Raw genomic sequence first — 21,861 nt, forward strand, 5'->3', positions numbered from 1 at the left:
ACATGCACCTACGATGAAAATTTCAGACCCCTCCATGATTTCTAAGTGGGAGAACTTGCAATATAACAGGGTGTTATAATACTGAAAAATACTCATTTTCTTCACTGGAAATTAAAGATCACCTGTAGAGTGTGTTGTTGTCCTCCAGATCTTCGGTGCCCCAGCGGCCCTTTATGTCTTCTATCACATGGTTCTTTAGAAACTTTTTGAGCAGCTGGACGGTCTGCTGCCTGGAGACATCAGGGCCAAAGTTGCTGTTGCTACAAAGCATTTGGTGCAGCCAGTCGACAGCAGCGAGCGCCGTGAAGCAGGAACTGTAATTTCTCAAATTCTGCCGGTGCTTCTTCAGAGGCATACCAGCCCGGAACAGACGCGTTATCTCATTCCACTAAGAGCAAACAAGGCAATTTAGTACGGCTACTTTGGAGCCAGATTTATATAGAAAACAATGTCATTCCAATTTGAGTAAGTTCATTTTTAGTTTAGAGTGTTGGCTGCTTTGATCTGTGGGTAAGGAAGAAAACACACAATACCATACACCATACACGTAAGCACGGGATTTAAATAAGAGTGAAATTGGAATAACGTATGTGTTTTCGCATGTTTACTGTGGTCAGAAACTTTAATTGACAACAACTAGAGCTTCCAGGCGGAACACAAATTAATATTTTGTCTTTAAGTAAGACCTAAAACGCATTTTCCGGAAGAACTGACTGAGTAACTCTTCAATTCTTATTCAACGTATCGGTGCAAACACTTTGCTTGTCAACGTGGACTTACCAGCTTTGTAGCTCGGTATGGCCCGGGGGTGACGATGTGCGAACTCATGATTATCCAAAATTCACGCAACCGGTCATTTCAATAGGACGACAGATCATACGTATCCATTTCCAAGCAATTCTGTTTCGAGTGTGTGAGAAGAAGCGTTATTGAGTCGCCTCAATAGTAAGCTTCCTTCCCTTCTCGCCGTCTGTTCAAAATTACGAGCCAGGAGCATCTGCAACCTGATTGGACAACGACACAGTCACGTGTAAACCCACTGCCCTTTGACGTAACAAACCAAAATTCCGTTGTTTTTTTTTTTTTTTACCAGACCTTTCCCATTTTATTTTTTTAGATAAGTAAAAAATACAATCTAGGAAGTCTTACTGTATGCAAAAATGTGGAAGTTTCCATTGTATATCGTAATAACAATAGAAATAATAGCCATGTTTACTATAAAGTTTGCATGTTGATGCAGTTGTAAAGTGTTGGCCTCACAGTTCTGAGGATCAGTGTTCAAATCCCAGCCCCCCCTGTGTGGAGTTTGCATGTTCTACCCATCTTTTACCTGTGCCAGCGTGGGTTTTCTCCGAGCACTCCGGTTTCCTCCCACATCCTAAAAACACACATGAATTGGAGAATATGAATTGCCCCCAGTGTTATTCTGAGTGCAAATCGTTGTTTGTTATGTGCTCTGCGATTGGCTAGCAACCAGTTCAGGGTCTACCCTGCGTCCTGCCCAAAGTTAGCTGGGTTAGGCTCCAGCACTCTCGCGACCCTTGTGAGGATAGGCAGATGGGATGAATATCTGTGGCGATAACAAGCATAACTACGGGTTGATGACTTGATGGTCTGAAGCTGAACTTCAATTCTGTGTTCCCTTTCAGAAACTGGAAGACACTGTGGGGTTAAATTTACACAAAGAGTGAGAGGACTATATTGTAATATGCACATACGTACCGTGCCTCTCACCCAGAGTCAGCTGGAATAGCCCCCGACCCAAGTGAGGAATATGAATTGTAATTGTATTGCAGCTTTGTGCTAAAGTTGCATCTATGATTCATTTTCTATACGGTTATAATCCTGTTCATAGTTCTGGGGAGCTGAAGCCAATTCAAATTTACCTGGTGGAAAACATTCACACCCTCACCGAACGAGGCCTGAGCCCGCGCTGTCTGCAGTGAATTGAGCCAAATGTTCCTCAACGCAACAGTTATATCTCTCAATAGTCAGAAGGAAAATAGTTTATGAGTTTGGGGTGGAATCATGACACTCTGTCATGCTAGTTTTAGCGTTTGCGCAGGCTTCTAAACAGACGAGAGTGACAAATGACAAATCAAAAGAAATTTTCTGTAATTAATTGATAAACGCAGTTGGTGTTGTGACGTACAATTGTGGCTAATTCACATAAGATACTGTAACTCATACAGTAATTGTATGAAACCATGCGTGATGGTACTGCCGCCACAAAGGAAAACCTTTTATTGTATCATCTTTTTGAGCACTCATTCTTTTTCTTTGTACTTGACATTGGCTGAAAGTACAAAGTATTGTGCTGTTGCAGGTAAACAATCTTGCAGTGAATGCCACGTCATCACTTCAAAGAGCGGGCTGTAGCGCCGAAGAAAAGGAGTTGGAGGCGGAGTGTCGAACACAGAAACAAAACTAGTTTTAATGGCAGAGATCAACAGACGAACTGCATTACGGCGGGAACTCATTACAGCCTAACCCCGGAAGTGCAACAACAAAAACAGTCCGTGCGGAACCCCACAACCCAACTTGAGGTCCCGCAGGTGAATTATGTAAACACCAACCAAGCCCCCCCAGAATTCATCCAGTGTCAAAATCCCCGGGCTGTGGAGGGACGATGACCCGACCCCAGCGGGTGTGCACTGCAGGGGATGAGGGGGGCGGGGCGGCACTGTCCATTGAGTCAAGGGACAAGGGCCCTGGCGGGGTTGAGGGCCCAGGTGCAGGAGCGCAGGGCAAAGGGGGATGACCCCGGCGCGGAGGGAGGGCCAACCCCAAAGGCTGGGCAATGTCCAGGTGTTGCGACGTGGGAGCCGGTGCAAACCCTTTGGCGGCCTCCAGCAGGGAGCACCATTGCCTGGCTGCAGACCAAGGAGCCGTGGAGTCCGGGATGAATTCGCCGGGGACCTGGCGGACAAGGACATCAGGTCCTCCTTGGGGGCGCACCTTAGGCCGAGCATGACCCACGGGAGCTTCTCCAACCAGTTGCCGTCCGTCAAGCTGGCACGCAGGGCTGCTTTCATGGAGCGGTGGAACCGCTCGCAGAGACCGTTCGTCTGGGGGTGATAGGCGGGAGTGCGGTGTAGCTTGACCCCCAAAGTCTCAGCGACTGCGTTCCAGAGTTCGGAGGTAAACTGAGGGCCACGGTCGGAGGAAAAGGTCGGACGGGGTCCTGAAGTGCGCAACCCACGTCCGACGACGTCGCAGAGGAGAGGGGAACGACTTCGGACCAGCGGGTTGTCCTGTCCACCATGGTGAGCAAGTAGGTGAAACCATGCGAGTGAGGAAGCGGACCCACCAAGTCGACGTTGGTGTGGTCGAACCTCCTCTCAGGGACAGCGAAGAACTTTAAGTGGGCTTTTGTGTGGCGATGCACCTTAGCCCGCTGACAGGCCACGCACGAGTCGATCCAGGCCTGCACATCCTTCTTAAGCCCGCACCACACGAACTTCTGGGCCACCAGTCTCACGGACGGTGGGAGAGGTTGTGGACCGCCTCGAAAGCAGCCCACCGCCAATTCGCAGGTACCAGCGGCCGAGGCTGGCCAGCCAAGAGGTCGCACAACAACCTGTCGCCTGAGTCACCAACAGCGACTTAATTCGGGCACAAACCCATGTCAGAAGTCTTGAAGGCCTGCACCCCGTGGTCTGAGGCCTGGTCTGTGCTCATGGGGGAGTAGTCGAGACCCAGATGCACAGTCCCGACGACCGCCCTGGTGAGGCAGTCCGCGACCACATTGGATTTGCCGACGATGTGTTGAATGTCTGTAGTGTACTCTGAGATGAACGACAGTTGGCGTTGCTGGCAGGCGGACCACGGCTCGGCCACCTTGGACATGGCGAAAGTGAGGGGTTTATGGTCCACATACGCCGTTAACTTACGGCCTTCCAATAGGGAACGGAAGTGGCGGATTGCCAGCCAGAAGCCAAGGAGCTCCCTATCGAATGTGCTGTATTTGCGTTCCCTGGGGACCAGCTGACAGCTGAAAAAGGCAAGCGGTTGCCATGCGCCGCCGAACCACTGTTCGAATACGGGCCCAATGGCGTAGTCCGATGCGTCAGTAGTGAAAGTGATGGGGCCGCCGTGGGATGGGTGGTCCAGCATTGCGGCATGACTCAGCGCGGCCTTTGTGGCCACCCTCTCGGCCGTCCATTCAATGTCCTGGTTGGGGGGCTTGCCTTTAAGAGCCTCATACAGCGGGCGCATGGCGTGGGCCGCCCGGTCGATGAACCGGTGATAGAAAGTCACCATCCCCAGAAACTCTTGGAGCCCCCGAGCCGAGAGAGGTCGTGGAAAAGCGGAGATAGCCTCCACCTTTCCCGAAAAGGAGGCGGCGCCATTCTTGTCGGTGAGGTGCCCAAGGAACTGGATGGAGGGCACCCCGAAAACACACTTCACCGCGTTGATGATCAGGCCATGCTGCTTGAGTCTCGCAAAGAGGTCCTGGAGGTGCATCAGATGTTCTTCCTCTGAGGAGCTGGCGACGAGGATGTCATCCAAATAGATGAACACAAAGGGCAAGTCTCTGAGCACTGAATCCATTAAACGTTGGAAGGATTGGGCCGCGTTTTTGAGACCAAACGGCATCCTCAGAAACTCGAACAGGCCAAACGATGTGATTACAGCCGTCTTGGGAGCGTCTGAGGGGTGCACGGGAACCTGGTGATAACCGCGCACCAGGTCGACCTTGGAGAACAGGATTTTGCCTGCCAGGTGGGCAGAGAAGTCCTGAATGTGTAGAACAGGGTAACGGTCGGGTGTAGTGGCGTCGTTAAGGCGGCAGTAGTCACCACACGGTCACCACCCACCACTCGGTTTCGGGATGATGTGTAGCGGCGAGGCCCACGGCCTATTCAAGCTGCGGACGATGCCCAGGCGCTCCATGTTGGCAAACTCAGACTTAGCGACTGCTAGCTTCTCGGGGTCGAGCCTTCGGGCTCTAGCTTGAATCGGCGGGCTGTTGGTCTCGATGTGGTGCTTGACTCCATGTTCAGTTGTGGCAGAGGAGCAAGTGGGCCGTGTCAAGCCAAGGAACTCGCCAAGGAGGAGCTGATACTTGGTGCCATCTGAAAGTGAAGTGGAGAGACCGCTATAAGTCGCCTCATTGCGGACACAGGCAACCGAGAAGAAAGTCAGTGCCTCCACTAGACAGCCCTTTTTAACATCCACCAGCAGCCCGTGGGCACAAAAAAAAATCAGCGCCGAGGAGAGGAACGAGACATCGGCAGTGACAAAGACCCATGTGAAGCGCTGATTCCCGAAACACAAGTCCACAGTCTTTATGCCATGAGAGCGGATGGGGGAGCCTTTAGTGGACAGTAGCGGTGGCCCATGAGTCCCGCCAGCGGTGTCGTCTGCAGTGGCAGTCAGGACGCTCCTCTGGGTGCCGGTGTCGCAAAGGAATTTGCGCCCGGAAAGGGTGTCCTTGAGGAACAGCAGCTGGCTCTTAGCACGCTCGCTCACGGCCGCTATGGAGCGCGGGCTTTGGCGTTTCCCGACGTGTCGTAGTTGCAAGGGGCGCGGCACCTCTTCGCTTTCGCGCCAAAACGGGTGTGAAAGTGGCACAAGCCTGTGCCAGCGCGGCCGTCGGTGTCGATGGGGCCTCTGCTGGATGGGACCCCCGTGCCCGGGGGCGAGTAACTGCGCGCCGGGGCCACTTCAGGGGAGAAGCGCTGGGTGGCCAGGAAGAAACGGTCGGCCTCCTCAGCCAGGGCACGGGGCTCAGTGATAGCAGTGTTACCAAGCGCTGTCGGAACATGCGGCGGCATGTATCTAAGAAACAGTTCCATGAAGAGGAAATTGGGCTCTTCTGCGCCCAGCAGGTTTACCATCATTTACATGTGTTCAGAAGGTTTGCTGTTCCCCAGTCCATTATTATCCAAAAGACGTCGGGCTTGTTCTGGCCCTGAAAGCTCGATAACTTTGAGGAGGTGAGTCTTGAGCCCAGCATATTTATCTTGGGCTGGGGTAGATGTGATGAAACTCACTGCTCTGGCCGCCGTTGAGCTCCCGAGGGCTTAGACAACGTGGTAATAACGCACGGTATTATTCCGAGATCCCATGGAGGGAGAATCAAGCCTCTGTCTGCGTGAAACACGCTGCCGCGGATGTCTCCCAAAACTCCGGCAATTTGAGGATGGCGGTTGCCATGTTCGGATCAGTCTCGGAAACGCCGGGACTGACGTCCGGGTCACCAGTGTAACGCCGAAGAAAAAGAGTTGGAGGTGGAGTGTCGAACACAGAAACAAAACTAGTTTTAATGGCAGACATCAACAGAATAACTGCATTACGGAGGGAACTCACTACAGGCTAACCCCGGAAGTGCAACAACAAAAACAGTCCGTGCGGAACCCCACAACCCAACTCGTGGTCGCAGGTGAATTATGTAAACACCACAGGGCTACATGTTTGATAGTGTTGCTCATTCTCATCAATGAACAATTCCACACATCCATCTACCCATCCAAGTCGCTTATCCTGACAAGGGTTGTGGGAGTGTGGAACTTTTGTGCGGACTATGCAAGAAAATTGAGCAGGTCTGGACCAAGTTATGAGGAATCCTACTTGGGTTCTAGGTATGACACCACGAGCTCCAATATTACTGGTAGCAGGACAGGTGCTGCTGCAATATGATTAGCTCATGTATCACTGTAGAACGCACCCTTCTTCCTCTCGCACTCAGTCACACTTATGGAAGAGTCACACTTTAACCAACAATCACGCTGGAAAAAGCTAATTTTTTTTTACTCGTGCAAGATGTTTGCCTTGTTTTAACTACCTACCTTCCTCCCTGCCATAGTGTTAAGGTAAAATAAATATATAGCGCCTTAGAGAAAAGATGAAAAAGATACTTGAAAATATTACCCTAAGTAGGAGATGGAATGTCATGGATACATGTGTATAGGTATTAATATCAATCAAACATAAGTAGTTAATATTTGTAATTATTATTTTTCCAGTTGAGGGTCACTGATGGTGGAGAGGTACACACGCTTGCCTTTGGTGCGGGCAGCGTGGGATCGATTTCCGCTAAGTGATGGTGTCGACATATGCTCTGTGACTGAGTGGCCACCATTTCAGGGTGTGGTCTGCCTTTCGCGAGTTGGGACATGTTCCAGCTTTCCCGTGACCCCTGTGAGGATAAACGACTTGGATAAACGACTTGGATAATGGCTGGATGGATTTTCTAGTTGAGGAGCTCGGGGGCGGGGTTTCAAGACCGTTTAAAAACGTAGTTGAGTGCTGATTGGCGGAAGGTTGTTTACGTAGTTGAATTTGATTTGATAGCATTCGACAAGAAGTCGGCGACTATTGGAAGAGAAGACGACAACTCCTCGTTTGTCATTGGCTGTCTCAACACACGGAGAATTTAAAACTAGCGGTGACGAAACTGTGCTGTGCTAACGTTTTGTAGTGGCAACTTTTGTAGACAGCAAACGGATATAATGTACCTGGAATTACGGTACCGACTTTTGTAAGAAAAAATGTCTGGAACGATAGCGTTCCCTTTACCTCACAGTGCGGTTATGGAATTCAGTCCAACAAGGAATGGCGATAAGGAAAATGATGTTGCTATTTTGAGCCTGGTCCTGTTTTCGAAGGCCCCTTTTGTGTCTTTTGGGACAGTGAGGCTCGGCACCTCTAAATCGACCGTTCTGCGTATTGAAAATCCAGCCGAGGAGGGAGAGGCCGTTGTGACTGTTGATAGGATTCCATCAAGCAAAGGCTTTTCTGTTAACAACAACACATTCACCATTCAGGTATGTTCTATTTTGCTTTCAGAAAAGTTCCCGGACTCTTCTCCCATGGTTTGTAAAATTTTCATTTTGTTCAACGTTACACCTGAACGTTCCAGTCTGGTGGCCCAAATATTTACCAAAAACTTAATTTCTTATGGGGGACCCAACTGTAAATATGAATGCTGTATTATTAATATGTTTGTTATTGCTTGTAAGTTGCACTGCAAAATCACAGGTGTTCACCCCCACGTCCCCACAAAATAATTTTTAAAATTGTGATAGAACTCTTGTATCTGACCTGCCGGTGGTTAAGTTGGTGTTCCTTATATTGTGGCCTTTGGTATGATTTAGTCACAGTTTATGTAGTCGGAAATTGTACGTACAATGTTTTACCAGAAGGTAGCGGGTCTTGCAGAGCTTTCAACTACCTCGCCCCAACCTCTCTTCATTCTGGTGTTGCATATATTCTTGCGATGTGTATCAAAACAGAAGTTCTTGTAAATACTTTTTTTTTTTTGAACGGGTAAGGTACCTCAGCAGACAAGCAATATTATTTTGAGACACAAAGGCGCAAGGACGCATGCCTACTTATAACTCCCTTTATGTCAGCAGAGTTTATGTTAGCAGAGTTATTTGACAGTAAGCAGTGTCTCGACAAGGCTTTGCCGACGTGAGAAGCATGCAATCTATGTTAAATATGGTTTGCTTCGCCAAATTTACTCGTTTTCCATCGACCATTCGTCTGAATGCAACGTTAAACTACTACTTTACATCCCTTCCCACATGTGCCAACAACAATAATAAGCATACACAGGACAGTCATTGTATTTCTGGCATTTTCAACATAAGGTAACAATTATTAAAGTTAAGCTTGAGTATTATTAATTATGATTCTACCATATGAATTTGTTTCATCGTTTTCAAGTGGCCTGTGATTGAAAAAAAAAAAAAACAAATGTTCTTTTAGCCCCAGGGCTCATTTAGCCTGACTGTTACTTGGACTCCAACAGAAGAGGGTGGAATCAGAGAACTGATTATCTTAAATGCCAATGGGGTCCTCAAGCACCAGGCTGTTTTGCTGGGGAGAGCGGAAGTACCCCAAAAGAAAAAGGTAATTATATCTGTTCAAATAAAATACACCATTTGCATTTATTGAGAAAAGAGGTTCACTTCTTTGTCATTGTAGTGATAATAATAGAATTGCTTGTAGACTTTACACAATTATGATTTTTGGGGCCGATCAGCGGGTTTAAAAACTGATTCCTATCACAAGATGTCTATTTAAAGTGCCACTGACACCTAAAACATGGAATTTATGTTGTCAGCCCCCCCAAAAATCAGGCAGAATGGAATCATCAGTTTATTCACATCATATCAGAATGTTGCCGTATATCGACACCCCCCCATCTCCTGCCATGAAAAATCGAACGACTGATTTCGGGTTGAAGTGGAAGCCGGTAGTGACATATTTTTTCACCAAAATGACAGCTTGTTGTGTTCCTGGATTTTGCTCGAATACTCAGGAGGATGGATTCATTTTTCACACGCTTCCCAAAGACCTAACAGGGTTCGCACGCAGCCCTAAAAACCGTTAAATTTTCGAAGGTGTATTTAGGGGCTCCTAAAAGTCCTTAAAATCCGCAAAAACCAGTCAAGCCCCTAAAAAGGCCTTAAAAAAAATCAAAGGGGGGACCTCTACCGCCAAAATTCTCCCCAAAAAATAAATGAATCTTTTATTTAAAAAAAAAAAAAAAAAAATAGCGCTCCGTCTGGCGTCCAAATCAGCCGGAAATTGTCAACGGAAGTCACCGTGTTGACAACTTGTCGATATTCCATTGTTTGTTTCCGTGAGTAGGCATTTCACTTAGTCTTCGTTACGACGTAGCGTAGTTCTTTCATCGATCCAACTCGTATCACGGGGAAGTGAATTTTTCAAGAAGCTTGGGTTGAAAGTAAGGAGTTTGGGAGCTGGGTTCGTTGAGATCCAAAAGATCGGCACGTGTTTTACTGCCATCTGTGCAAGCAGAGTTACCAGCTTGAAAAGATGGGCGTCAAAGCGCTGGAGTCGCACCGGGAAAAACAGGAGACACGCTGATTTGGCGACTCATCTTCCGTTGGTCTGAATCTGTTTCTAAAATATCAAGATAGTGAAGCATCAACTTCAGGCAGTGGTACTAGCAGTGCATGCGCACTAGGGATCGCAAAAAAAAACTTTTACTTCATAACCAGTTTTAACCAAACAACTGTAGAAAAAAAAAAAAAAAAAAACTGTACCATAGTGGTGTTTACATAATTCACCCGCGAGACCTCGAGTTAGGGTGCGGGTTCCGCACGGACTGTTTTTGTTGTTGCTCTTCCGGAGTGACGAGTTCAGAGTTCCTCTGCCAATAAAACAAGTTTACTCCCATACTTTGGAGCGTTTCCTCGATGCCATGTTTGATGTTTCTTTGATTTAACTGAATGTTCTTTTGAGTCCAACTTTACTCCAACAGCGAAACTTGAAAAAAGTGGAAATGATGTTCAAAAAATAGCGCAATGTGGAGAACCGGAAGAAATGATTGGAAATTTTAATCGATTTCGAAAGTCCGATTACGGTTTTGGGTTTAAAAAAAAAAACGAAACCCGATTACAACCGGTAATTTGTAACCGGTTGCGATCCCTAATGCGCACCTACAGTTGTCCAGCCAGAAGTCAGGCTTTATGAACGTAGTTCAATACACAGATCCAAGACGGACTCGTTAAAGGCAGAGATCGTGTGGACTTTAAAAGTGATCTGCAGCCATTACAGTTACAAATCTTGTGAAAATAATTCGAAAGTGTTTGTAGTCATGTTCCCAGACAGTGACATTGGTAAAAACTACCACTGTGGGGAAAGGAAGACTTTGTACCTGGCTACATTTGGCATCGCTGCCCATCTTTCATCTCTACTGCTTCAAAGCCAAAAAAGCCAGAATAGAGACTGACATATCAACGCTTATTGAGAAGGCAGAAGAAAAGAGGAATCTGAGGTTTGGCACCTCTGGAGCAACAAAGAGGAGGCACTGGATAGGCTCAAGGAGCTAGAGTAGGGGTGCTGAAACAGACATCAGTAGAAGACATTTGTGTATATAATTGCAATTGTAGTTAGAATCTGTTTTTCTGTTATGTGAAGACGTTGACAATGGTCATATCAATGAACTACCACAAGGGGCGACAGGTGATCACTGTCACAGGTACTGAAGTACTGGAACATTTGATGAACCAAGAACGGTTGATGGCACCATCGGGTGAGTCTTTTTTCCTTACTCTTGATTTCCCACGATGGCCCTAAATTTTTCGTGTTGGCCCTAAATTTTTTCCGTGTCAGCCCCTAAGAATGCCCCTAAAAAGCCCTTAAATTTTTTTGGTCAGACTGTGTATGAACCCTGCCCGATTCGTAGTGAAAAATTGATTGCACAGGTGCAGAGGACAAGAGCTTTGTGGGTTACATATGACAGGTGTGTATAGAGCTATTAAAAAAAATTGTGTGGGGGGGCTAATTTGCCTCACTGTTTATAGCGTACAGTATGTTACATCTGAATTTAGATTAAATCTCCTTGGTCAAACTATCAAAATATAATAAATGAATTGCCTTTAAGACAATTTAATCACACACACACAATACAAAACGATAACAAAATAGAAGTACAAAGACAGTTTAGTAGCATGTAACTGTAACATGAGCTAACTAGCCAAACGACATATAGTCAAAGTCGAACGAATATTCCAAATAGGAGAATGTTATTTCCAGCGAATGTTTGTCAAAGAGTTCTTCTCTCAGAACGTAACAAAATACCCCTGTCATAACTTCATAAAGTACGTAAGTCAGTGGTGCTCAATATGTTGATGCCCGCTGTTAGCGGCGGTGTGGGGGGCGTGGGGGTGGAGTCAGGTAGGCGCTTGCGGTCACACTGGGGGCGGGGAGAAGAAAGGGGCACCCCCCCCCCACACACACACAACCCGGTTGTAAGTAATAAAGTACGTAAGAAAGAAAAGTAAAGAATCAATTACTACAATAACAGAGAAAACAAGCTCTTGACTCCTTTCAAAAACATCCATATTTATGTTGCCTGGCACGGGTCCTCCTGAGTACACTACATGCACAAGACTTGTGAAAGGGTTTTGAAATCGAACAATTATGGGCCAGTCATTTCGAATATTTCATCAGGTCCCTCGTCCTCCTCGCTGCCCCACTTGTCTGTGTCTGTAGGGAAGTCTTGTGTCAGTGGACGCATATCGTCTAAATATAAAGCGAAATGATATGGTGAAATGGCCCCGGTTGTTTCACTAGCTTCTGAGGATTTTCTTCCTCAAAAAGAGCTTCAGTCTCAGAAGGGGTGTCAGAAAAATCAGAAAATCGCTCTCGTTCTCCCGTCATTGCGTCCGGCACAGTATGTTTTCAATGCCAGGGATCCAGTATGATGTCTGGACATGACGTCACAGACAAATATGACCTCCGCTGGGATGCCATCGTGTCGACTCAGATTTACGCAACTTTGCACTTTTGATAAAATGCTTCCAGCTCACTTTTTCCAATTGGTATTATCATCAAAGTGATTAATATTATTTGTAGTTTCATTAACAATACCTATTTTAAAAATGTGATTTGTGGTGTCAATGGCACTTTAAAAGACCTGTTCATTTACTGTATATACTTGTGCACTTGAGTCCTGAAAGTGCCACTGACACAAAAATCACATTTTGTGTGTCAGTGGCACTTTAAAAGTATGTATCAGTGTGTGCGTGCGTGCGTGCGTGCGTGCGCGCCTCCACTCCCCGAGAAGTCTTGCGTCAGGAAGGGCATCAGGCGTAAAAACTATGCCAAACAAATATGAGCGTTTCGCTGTGGCGACCCCCTAACGGGACCAGCTGAAAGGGGGGAAAAAAAAAAAAAAAAAAAAAACAATTATAGGCGGCACGGTGGAGCTGCTGGAAAACTTTGGCCTCACAGTTCTGAGGTCCCGGATTCGATCCCGCCTGTGTGGAGTTTGCAGGTTCTCCCCGTGCCTGCGTGTGTGTGTGTGTGTGTGTGTGTATATATATATATATATATATATCTATCACAGTGAACATGTACCAAATGTGAAAATTTCAGACCGCTCCATGATTTCAAAGGAGAACATGCAAAATCGCTACTGTAAAGTAGATTTTGGATTTAAATATACTGTACATGACAGCAGCATGGAGTAAATATCTGCTGAGCAATGCCATCATTGATTCTTGAATTATGACATTAAAGCTGGTCAGGATAAAATACAAATTATTAGTTTAGCAATCATGTCCATCAGATTGATGTAGTCTTGTTGTTTGGTTATTGTGTGGGATTAATGTATTACATTTTGAAGCAATTTGAGCAAATTAGTTATGTGACTTTATACAGTCAACAGAGGAGTTAATTCGAGGTCTAAACAAGATCTGTTGCATCACTTACTTGCTTCTGTCAGAAAATGTTTCTCTTAACCAATCTATTCAGATTTTACCTGATTGTGACAGTAGTGATGCTTAATTCTGTATTGTATTCTTGGATTTTAGAGGATCTTATGGGATGCCATCAAAAACAAGAGAGGAGGTGAAAAAGGATCTCCTTACAGGGTAAAAAAGACAGCAACCCTGATGAAGACTGCTCCTATTAAAAGAGAACACGTGTCCAAGAAGCCACAGAACAAACGGGATAAACTCCGCAGTCCTCTTTCTTCACTCAACGATAAAAAAACGAGCAGCGGTAGGGAGCACAGTCTCCTTCATGATCACCTTTTGAAATCTGAGCAGCAAAATGCTTTAAATCCAATTCCAAACCAATGCCCTTTGATGTGCCAGGAGAATGTGCTCCATGTTCAGAGGTGCTCTTCTCTTGTGGTTGTCACACAGGAGACAGAGATGAGAGGTAGTTCAGGTTCTTTGGTGGGGAAGATTGAAAACAAAGAGATCACCAAAATGCTGAATAAGACACTGTCACCTATCGGGACACCAGAGATGTTAAAAAAGTTCATGCCTCACATTCAGCCTGTGCAACGTACATCTCCTGTGAGCTCTAAGACTTTGTCCAGAGGACCAGTGATGTCTTTGACTGATGCACTAACACTTATTAATGCTGATATTGGCCTTATCAACTGCAGTTCTCAAGACACCAGTTCCAGTTATGGGTTTTCCGATTCCCTGGAATTTAAAAGTGATGATCATGACTGTTTCAAAGCACACCCTGAAAGTCCACAACTGTCTGAGACCACTGATTCCAGACTTACTTTCTTTGTTAGCAAAAAGGTAGATGTGCTTGGGGCTGAAACGACTAGTTCTAAAATAATGCCTTATAACTGTGCCACAGTGATAAAAAATAAAGCACCAGTGACAAATTATGAAAGTGGACGAAAAATAAGAAAGTCTAGACGGCGACTCATGAATAAAACGCCAGAGTTATCAGAGGTCAACAGCCAGAGTGAGTCTGGTCCCTGCACCCCCCATATCCCTGTCATAGAACCAGACACAAGGTTCCCCAAGGGAGCTGATTCACTGTTTGGTGACAGCAAAACTGTCCAAAAATTTAATGAGAAACCAAGACTTGCTGATTCTCAAAGGCCCATTAATTTACATGGAAGCTCTCCTCCACCCCGAGCTCACTGGAGTGCCACCCTCTCAGTCTCTTCCCCACCTCTCATGTTCCCTTCCATGACATCCACAATCTCCTCCCCATTACCCATTGACCAGTCTTCTCCACTTCACTGCAGGAACACAAGAAACCATCAACAATCTAAGCCATTTGAGGAAACTATTTTTCCTCAGCTTGTCCCAGCAAAGGTGTCCGCCTACGAGGATCTATTTCCCGTTCAAATGGCGACAAAGAACAGAAAGAGGAAGAGTGAAGAGTATTTGAGAAGTGCCATGAGGATCGGCGGCGGTAAAATTGAGCCAGTCAAAAAGACCAAAATGGTGTCTTGGAAAACTGAGCCAACGTCAATACGGGAGAGAAGTATGTCACAGAAGCTGTCGGTCAACTCAAAAGGTAGTTTACATTCTCATACGTGAAATGATGACTGAATGTACTGATTTGTAAACATTCAAAGAAAGTACAAATTAATGAGTGGTTCGTTCATTGCTACTTTTTAATGTGCATAAATCTGACTGCATAACCCAGCTTCATTTGAATTGAATATAAAAGAAAAAAATACAAGATTATTTACCTGTTGGTTAAACTATTTGTTACTTGGAATATTTGATTTACATTCACTTCCAAAAGTAGATTTTTTTTTTTTTTTTTTTTTTTTTTTTTTTAAATAAGACCAAAAATATGTGTGGCCAAAATATCAATATGAGACAAAAAAGGAACAGTTGAATGTTTAATCACAAGTGTTTATTGTATTTTGTCTGCGTCACAACTTGGACTCCTGATACACACCTGAGTTAATTAGGCTGCTGTCCATGCAAACCGCTACCATAATATTTCCTCCTTTGAGTTGTCAGAGGGTAGCAGCCAATGTGAGTGGACCAGGCTTGTACTGTATGTTTGGGATCATGAGCAGAGGTTTTCTTTCTTGAAACTTCAGAATTTACACAGCTTTAGTAAAAAGTAAATCCTTTTCTCAGTGGTCCCTGAACATTTATGGTGTGTCTGTACTTTTTGAAGCCTTCACTTCTTAGCTCTGGAGTATTTTGCTCACATTAAAATTGGTTGGATCTTCAAGTTATGTATCCAATCCTCAAAATAAGATGATACCTGAAAATAAAAGCTGAAATGTCGATCTTGTTTCACATTCACCTACTAATGTTAAACCCAAATGTTTTCTCTCTAGAATAAAAGCTGGCTTCAATGTTAACAATACCTTGGTGGGCAGTGTATAGTATGTGCACGTTTTTTTTTTTTTTGTCCCCCTCATCTTTTAGAAATATGCTACACAGACAAAATATAAACTTAAATACAGCACATAAACTTCAAGTCAGACACAAAAGTGTAATACTCCCGTAACTTCACCATTTGCTTCCTGTTCTGGTATCCCTTTGTTAAGGGACATTCCTGACCTCAGTAGACATGCAGGGTTTCATATTGTTGAGAACTTGCACATTCCCTTTAACTTAATCCCATGAAACAGTTCCTGATTAATTAGTCTGCAATCTTCTCAAACCTGGCGAATGTTGTTTTGGAATAAAAGACAAAAACTGCCATGGATACACTCCCAAGAGCACCTGCAGGGTGGAAGCTTTTATTGTTTGTATTTTAGGTCACCACTGCCTCAACGCTACCGACCACACACAGTGTGGAAATACTTTTTTTTTTTTTTTTTTTTAAACTTTGATGGCTATTAAAGTAGTATGTACAGAACTAATTGTATAGTTCATTTGTTATATTTATTTAATATATTTGAAAAAGTAAATGGCATTATATTTCATAGGTTCTATACGCCCAGTGAAAACATCTGTAAAGACCATAAAGTCATCAGTCTCTGCTCGGACAAAGCCAAGTGCCAAACTGCCTCTACAAGGTACAACATTTTGCGTCAAGAACAAGATCTCAAAATATTCCTCGCTACTTGTCTGACGATCCTCCTTATTTGGAATGGTTAAAATTACCTTAAATCTCCTGGTATTGTTTTGTCTAAAGGCACCATCTCGCTGAGGTCGTCCAGAGGACAGAGTGTCAACTGGGTGAAGATGGCTCCTGTAGCAAAGTCAAAGTTAATTTTTGTCAAACAGACTCAGACAGGTATTTGGGTATCTTTTTTTTTTTCCTTTGCTTTTCATTTGCACTCAAAGCAATAACAATGTTAAATTCTCCTTTTATATCTGGATCTGTTGGTTCTGCCACAATTCTTTATGATAATGGTTAACTTTCATAGATATGTGACAGAATATAGCTCTGCTTTTAGGTGTACTAAGACACTTTTATTTAATCAAGTGTTTAAATTCATGATTTAACTACATTACACTCTACCCTCGGTTCTCAACCACAAACCATTCCGGAAGGCGGTTTGGGAAGTGATTTGTTCGAAATCCAAATTATTTCCCATTACAATTAATGGAAAAATAAATAATGCGTTCCAAGATGAAAAAAATTGCCTTTTTAAAGCAGTTTTTAAAAAATCTTTTCCTGATACCAAACTGCATAGTAGAAATACATGTATACAGTTACTCACATTTAAAAAATGTACGGGTGTGGTCAGTCATGCTTGCAGATAAAGTTACGGTGTGATTAGGGATGGAATCTCAAGACCTTAAAATAACTTACTAGATTGATATAACATTACTGTATTTTTAATTTACAGTAAACAAATGCATAACCAAAAATTTAAACTCAGAAATTATAATTTCAAATTTCAACTATTAGTAGAACATAATATAAAGCGTTTTTTAAAATTGTTCATCAATTTAAATTCTTGCTCCTACAAACTTTATCTGAAGAAAAGTTAAATGCACTGGCCTGTCAAGGAGCATACACGAATGGTCTATACCCGCAAAGTTTTGAAAATACTGAAAGTTTTGTTCAACATAATTGGCGTTAGTGACAACAAGCTAACAATACATTGTAACAAACATTCCTGTCGGCAATCGTGATGTGTTGTTATCTAGCGTAATTTACTGCAGTATCGATATTGTCAATCCATTATTGAAAGCTAGCAGTACTTCTTCATGCTTCCTAAAGCATGTAGAGGGGAAAGGTTTTCAACGCGTACCACATGGAAAATGACCTTAGATCAAGTCAAAGTAAATCACAATCTCATACGTATTATAGTTAGCGGGGGGGTGCGTGCCGCGCCTGCGCTACGCCACAACTGCTGTAAATAGCGGGCCGGCTTGCTACAACGTGCCTTTATGTGCGTGTGCTTGACGTATTGGCCACACCTGAATCAAGCGACAAGGTGGATGATAGTGGAACGTCTTTTTTTTTTTTTTTGGGCACACCATCACACAATCAACCAAAACTGCCTCGCGATCGACATATTGAGCACCCCTGCTGTGACTGAATTTGCTTTGAAATGGCTCACTATGTTGATGACTTTCAATGTAAATGCGCTCGCAGTACGTGAAGAGTGCGCTTTTGGCATCACTTCTGGACATGCTCAGTACGGTTACCTTGCATTTCCTGTTTCCGGGTAAAGACTGATTGTTTAGGAGCAGGCTTGTTTTGTTTACATTTATGAAATAAATGCGTAAATGAATGTCAAGACTACACAAAATAAGCGGTGTCTTTCAATATCAATTTTTTTTCTACTTGTAACAAATTTCATTCACGTGATTTTTTTTCGTGCTCAACTGTGCAGATTTGAGAGCACAAGGGCGTGCGAGCGCAGTCGCGCTTGTCAAATGTGGGTGACTGTAACTAAACCAAGCCAACTATGAACTATAAATTTGAAAGGTCGCTTTCAGCTTTGTTTTTTTTTTTTTTAACCCACAATGATATCCCTGTCTGTTGTTTTTGGTGTAAAACTGAATTATTATTATCTGTGGCAATGCATGATGAAAGCTAAATGATTCTCCCAAACAGTTTTAAGTTAATGTTATATTGCCTTCTATTTTTAAAATACAGAATTAGCTTTTTGTGCACTGTATTGTCTGTGCTTTCATCCTCGATCAGGCTGTACCAAGGTGGGATTTTAACATTAGATACCATCTCATCCTGTACTTTCTACTTTGGCTTCAGACCAGACATTTTTTACTCAAAAAAGACAATCTCATCCAGTTTCACCACTTTTTCCTCTTATTATTCACATACTCCGACAATCATTAAAGCAACAGCACTTTTTTTTTGTACTTTTTCCATTATTATCGAGAGTAAACACAAGCACCATGCTCTACGTACCCCAGACTGTGTGGGTGGATGGTGTTTGTAATTATGAGTGCACCCCTTTAAGAGCCAAAGGGGGGCAGAGGGAGATAAACGAGCAGGAAACCTTTTTTCGTGCTGACTGTGCAGATTTGTGAGTGACTGATGTATAGTTTAAATACGTCATATAATGAAATATATTTGTATGTTGCTTAAAATATATGCTTTAGAAGTTGAGTAGGCTAGGCTGGGAGTGCATTGCCGTATCTGTAGCGACTCAGCCCAAAACCTTGTTTAAAAAAAAAAAAAAAAAAAAAAAAAAAAAAATTACTAACAAAAGTGCAGAGTAACTTTAAACAAGCAATAGTGAAGGGGGGGGGAAAGAAAATGTAACATACAAAAACATTTAACTCGTAACCCGAGTTAATGAAATCTTTGAAACAAAACAAAAATGCAGAAATTCTAATGGAACAGACTATTATTAAAATTCACAAGAAAAAAAGCAATGGAAAACGATCAACTTTCAAATCTCTTTGGTTGGAGTAAGTTCTTTTCTTTTCCCAAATAACCCATCTAATGTCATTTCTTTGGAGCCATAATTGGGGGATTGTAGTCCTCAATAGGAAGAAAAAAAAAACAGTCAGTAAATGTAGCAACTGGGACATGTCTGTGTACAGAAGCTGCATTATACACAATAACAAAGTGTGGCATGGGTCAGCTGGTCGTACCCGCGCGCATTGTTATTTCCAGATTTTTTTTCAGGGGCGTTCGAGTACTGGATTTTCCTTCAAAATCTGAAGCAGAAAAAAAAATCTTGAAATTTTCATTCAAAATCTGATTTGTTCAAGAACAGAGTATTCACTGTACTTGGTTATTTAAAAACTGATATGTTGGTTCCCCTAGCCATACCCAGGCACCCACTTCCTTTTGCTGCGAAGAACATGTTCTATGATGAGCGATGGCTTGAGAAGCAGGAGAGAGGTTTCACCTGGTGGCTCAACTATGTCCTGACCCCAGATGATTTTAAAGTCAACACAGAAATGACAAAAGGTAAAATCCATTGTGGTATCCCTAGGTAAAAATATGAAATCTTTGTTTAACTTTGACTCCAGGGCTTTGTCATCATTTCACTTAATTGTTCTTTTTCTAGTCAGTGCTTTACCTCTGACAATGGAGAGCACTGGTAAGTTCAGTGTTCCCAAAGCTCCCACCAAAGAAGAGATGTCTTTCAGCACTTACACAGCCCGACGAAAGTTAAACCACCTTCGCCGGGCTGCCTGTCATCTCTACACCTCAGAGACGATGGTCAAGGCCATTAAGAGGTTGGAAAATGAAGTGGAGGCGAAGAGGCTTCTCATTCGCAAAGATCGGCATCTTTGGAAAGATATAGGTAAATCTACCATTGAATTTAATAAATAAATAAATAAAAAAAAAATTTGTAATCTCAAATGTAATTATTTATCAGGTGAACGTCAAAAAGTCCTCAACTGGCTTCTTTCCTACAATCCGCTGTGGTTACGGATTGGTCTTGAGGTATGTCTCTCCCAAATAGTTTGGCTATGCTTTTATTATATTTTGGAAGTAAATTGTTGATGCCAAATACAATATGTCCATGCTTAGACTATCTTTGGAGAGCTGATCTCATTGCAGAGCAACAGTGACACAATGGGTCTAGCAGTGTTCATCCTCCAACGTCTTCTATGGAATCCTGATATCGCAGTAGAGTTCAGACATCCTAAAGTTCCTCATCTTTACAAAGATGGTAATACTTTTTCTGTGTATTTTGTTCTTTTGTATAAAAATCATGTGCATTAATACTTTATAGAAGTGTAATGAGTCAAAGGAGAACAGATGCAAGTTTTTGATATTTTTGTCTGAAATAATTAATTTTAGGTGGCACACCTGTAGAGCGTTGGCCTCACTGTTCTGACAACTGGTGTTCAAATTCAGGCCCCGCTTGTGGGAATTTGCATGTTCTTCCTGTGGATGCGTGGGTTTCTCCGAGCACTCTGGTTTTTTCCCACATCCCAAAAACTTGGATTAATTGGAAATGCTAAATTACCCCGAGGTGTGATTGTGAGTGCAACTAATGTCTGTCTCAGTGTGCCCTACAAATGGCTGGCAACCAACTCAGGGTGTGCCCTCCCTCCTGCCCGATGACTGCTGGGATTGGCTCCAGCGCTCCCGTAACCCTTGTGAGGATAAGCGGCTCAGAAAATGGATGGATAACATTCATTTTAAAGGTTCCATGTTTTATCAAACAAGCTTTTTCTAATACAGTGGTGCCTTGGTTCTCGAACACAATCTATTCCAGAAGGCTGGTTGAAAACCAAAACATTCAAAAGCTGAAGCACGTTTTCCCATTACAATGAATGGAAAATGAAATGGTGTTCCAAGCCTAAAAAAAACTGATTATTTTTAAAAAGCTTTTCCTGATAATAAACTGCAAAGTAGACATACATGTATAGTTTACTTTATATAATTAAATCATATAAGAAATGTATGCTAGGCTGGGAGTGCATTGCTGTAGCTGTAGCGACTCACCCCCCCGAGCCTTGTAAACCTTTTTTTATTGACAAAAGTGCAGAATAACTTTAAACAAGAAATAATGAGGGGGAAAAATTAGACATTTTTTATTTGCACGGAAAGTACGTAATGTAAAAAAAAAAAATAACTTGCAACTAGAGGTAGCGTTAATGGGGGAAAAAAAAGCAATATAAAACAGTTTCAGATGTCTTCGGTGGGCGTGACTCGCCTCTTTTTCACAAAGAAAGAATCTGTCGTTTGTTTCTGCTATCTTCTAAGCACTTTTCTGAAGTGGCTCATAACAATATCATTAAAATTTTTGCAGTGCTCTGCTTTATTCAGGTGATGAATTTCTACAAAATTATGGATGTCGTTCCATTTAGTGCAGATAGCTTTAATATCGGCACTTTAAGACATCCTTCCTGCCTACAGCCTCATCAGACGACTTCTGCTCCTCCTGTGCAGGAATTCGTCAGTTGTGAGGTCGGCACGATGCTCCTCCAGCAGATCCTCAACATCGGTGTCCATCTCCAAACCGAGATTTTGGCCCATTGTCACGATTTCATGAATGACTTGACAAGTCTGTGGAGACCCAATGTCGCCATCAGCGGCTGTTGAAGGGTCTGCAACAGCTGCAAGACCTTTGAAGTTGCGCTCAGCAACACATTCGGGCCTCAATTTCTTCCATGCGGAGTTCATGGTCCTATGTGTCACCTGACTCCAAGCTTTGTCAACAATGGTGATGCAGTGGTTAAATGTTGAAGTGATTTTTCCAAAAATCACGAAAGGTTAGCTGAGTGTCACTCTTCACCTCGA

The 21,861-nt window shown here is 43.4% G+C and overlaps 2 protein-coding genes across 9 annotated transcripts in view; one reads left to right on the top strand and one right to left on the bottom strand.

The window, feature by feature from the left end:
• depdc1a (DEP domain containing 1a) overlaps positions 1–1,028 on the bottom strand; it is a 23,595-nt gene extending 22,567 nt beyond the window's left edge. For 2 of the 3 annotated variants that reach the window (XM_061824274.1, XM_061824275.1), the window contains exons 1-2: positions 781–1,028; positions 123–388 (exon numbers count right to left, since the gene is read on the bottom strand). In XM_061824274.1, coding sequence (XP_061680258.1) covers positions 123–388; positions 781–828 — 314 coding nt within the window. In that variant the 5' untranslated portion in view covers positions 829–1,028. The remainder of the gene's footprint in view (positions 1–122; positions 389–780) is intronic. The other variant, XM_061824273.1, reaches the window with a different exon arrangement.
• The window catches only part of aspm (assembly factor for spindle microtubules), a 62,533-nt gene that overhangs the window by 8,158 nt on the left and 32,514 nt on the right, over positions 1–21,861 (top strand). For 2 of the 6 annotated variants that reach the window (XM_061824271.1, XM_061824270.1), the window contains exons 2-9: positions 8,719–8,862; positions 13,302–14,766; positions 16,151–16,240; positions 16,360–16,461; positions 19,423–19,569; positions 19,670–19,909; positions 19,985–20,052; positions 20,140–20,281. In XM_061824271.1, the coding sequence (XP_061680255.1) occupies positions 13,383–14,766; positions 16,151–16,240; positions 16,360–16,461; positions 19,423–19,569; positions 19,670–19,909; positions 19,985–20,052; positions 20,140–20,281 (2,173 nt within the window). In that variant the 5' untranslated portion in view covers positions 8,719–8,862; positions 13,302–13,382. Of the gene's footprint in view, positions 1–7,387; positions 7,773–8,718; positions 8,863–13,301; positions 14,767–16,150; positions 16,241–16,359; positions 16,462–19,422; positions 19,570–19,669; positions 19,910–19,984; positions 20,053–20,139; positions 20,282–21,861 lie in introns of those variants that run through there. The other 4 variants (XM_061824272.1, XM_061824268.1, XM_061824269.1 and 1 more) reach the window with 4 other exon arrangements.

The sequence above is a fragment of the Syngnathoides biaculeatus genome, chromosome 7 (assembly GCF_019802595.1).
Source record: "Syngnathoides biaculeatus isolate LvHL_M chromosome 7, ASM1980259v1, whole genome shotgun sequence".
Lineage (NCBI taxonomy): Eukaryota > Metazoa > Chordata > Actinopteri > Syngnathiformes > Syngnathidae > Syngnathoides > Syngnathoides biaculeatus.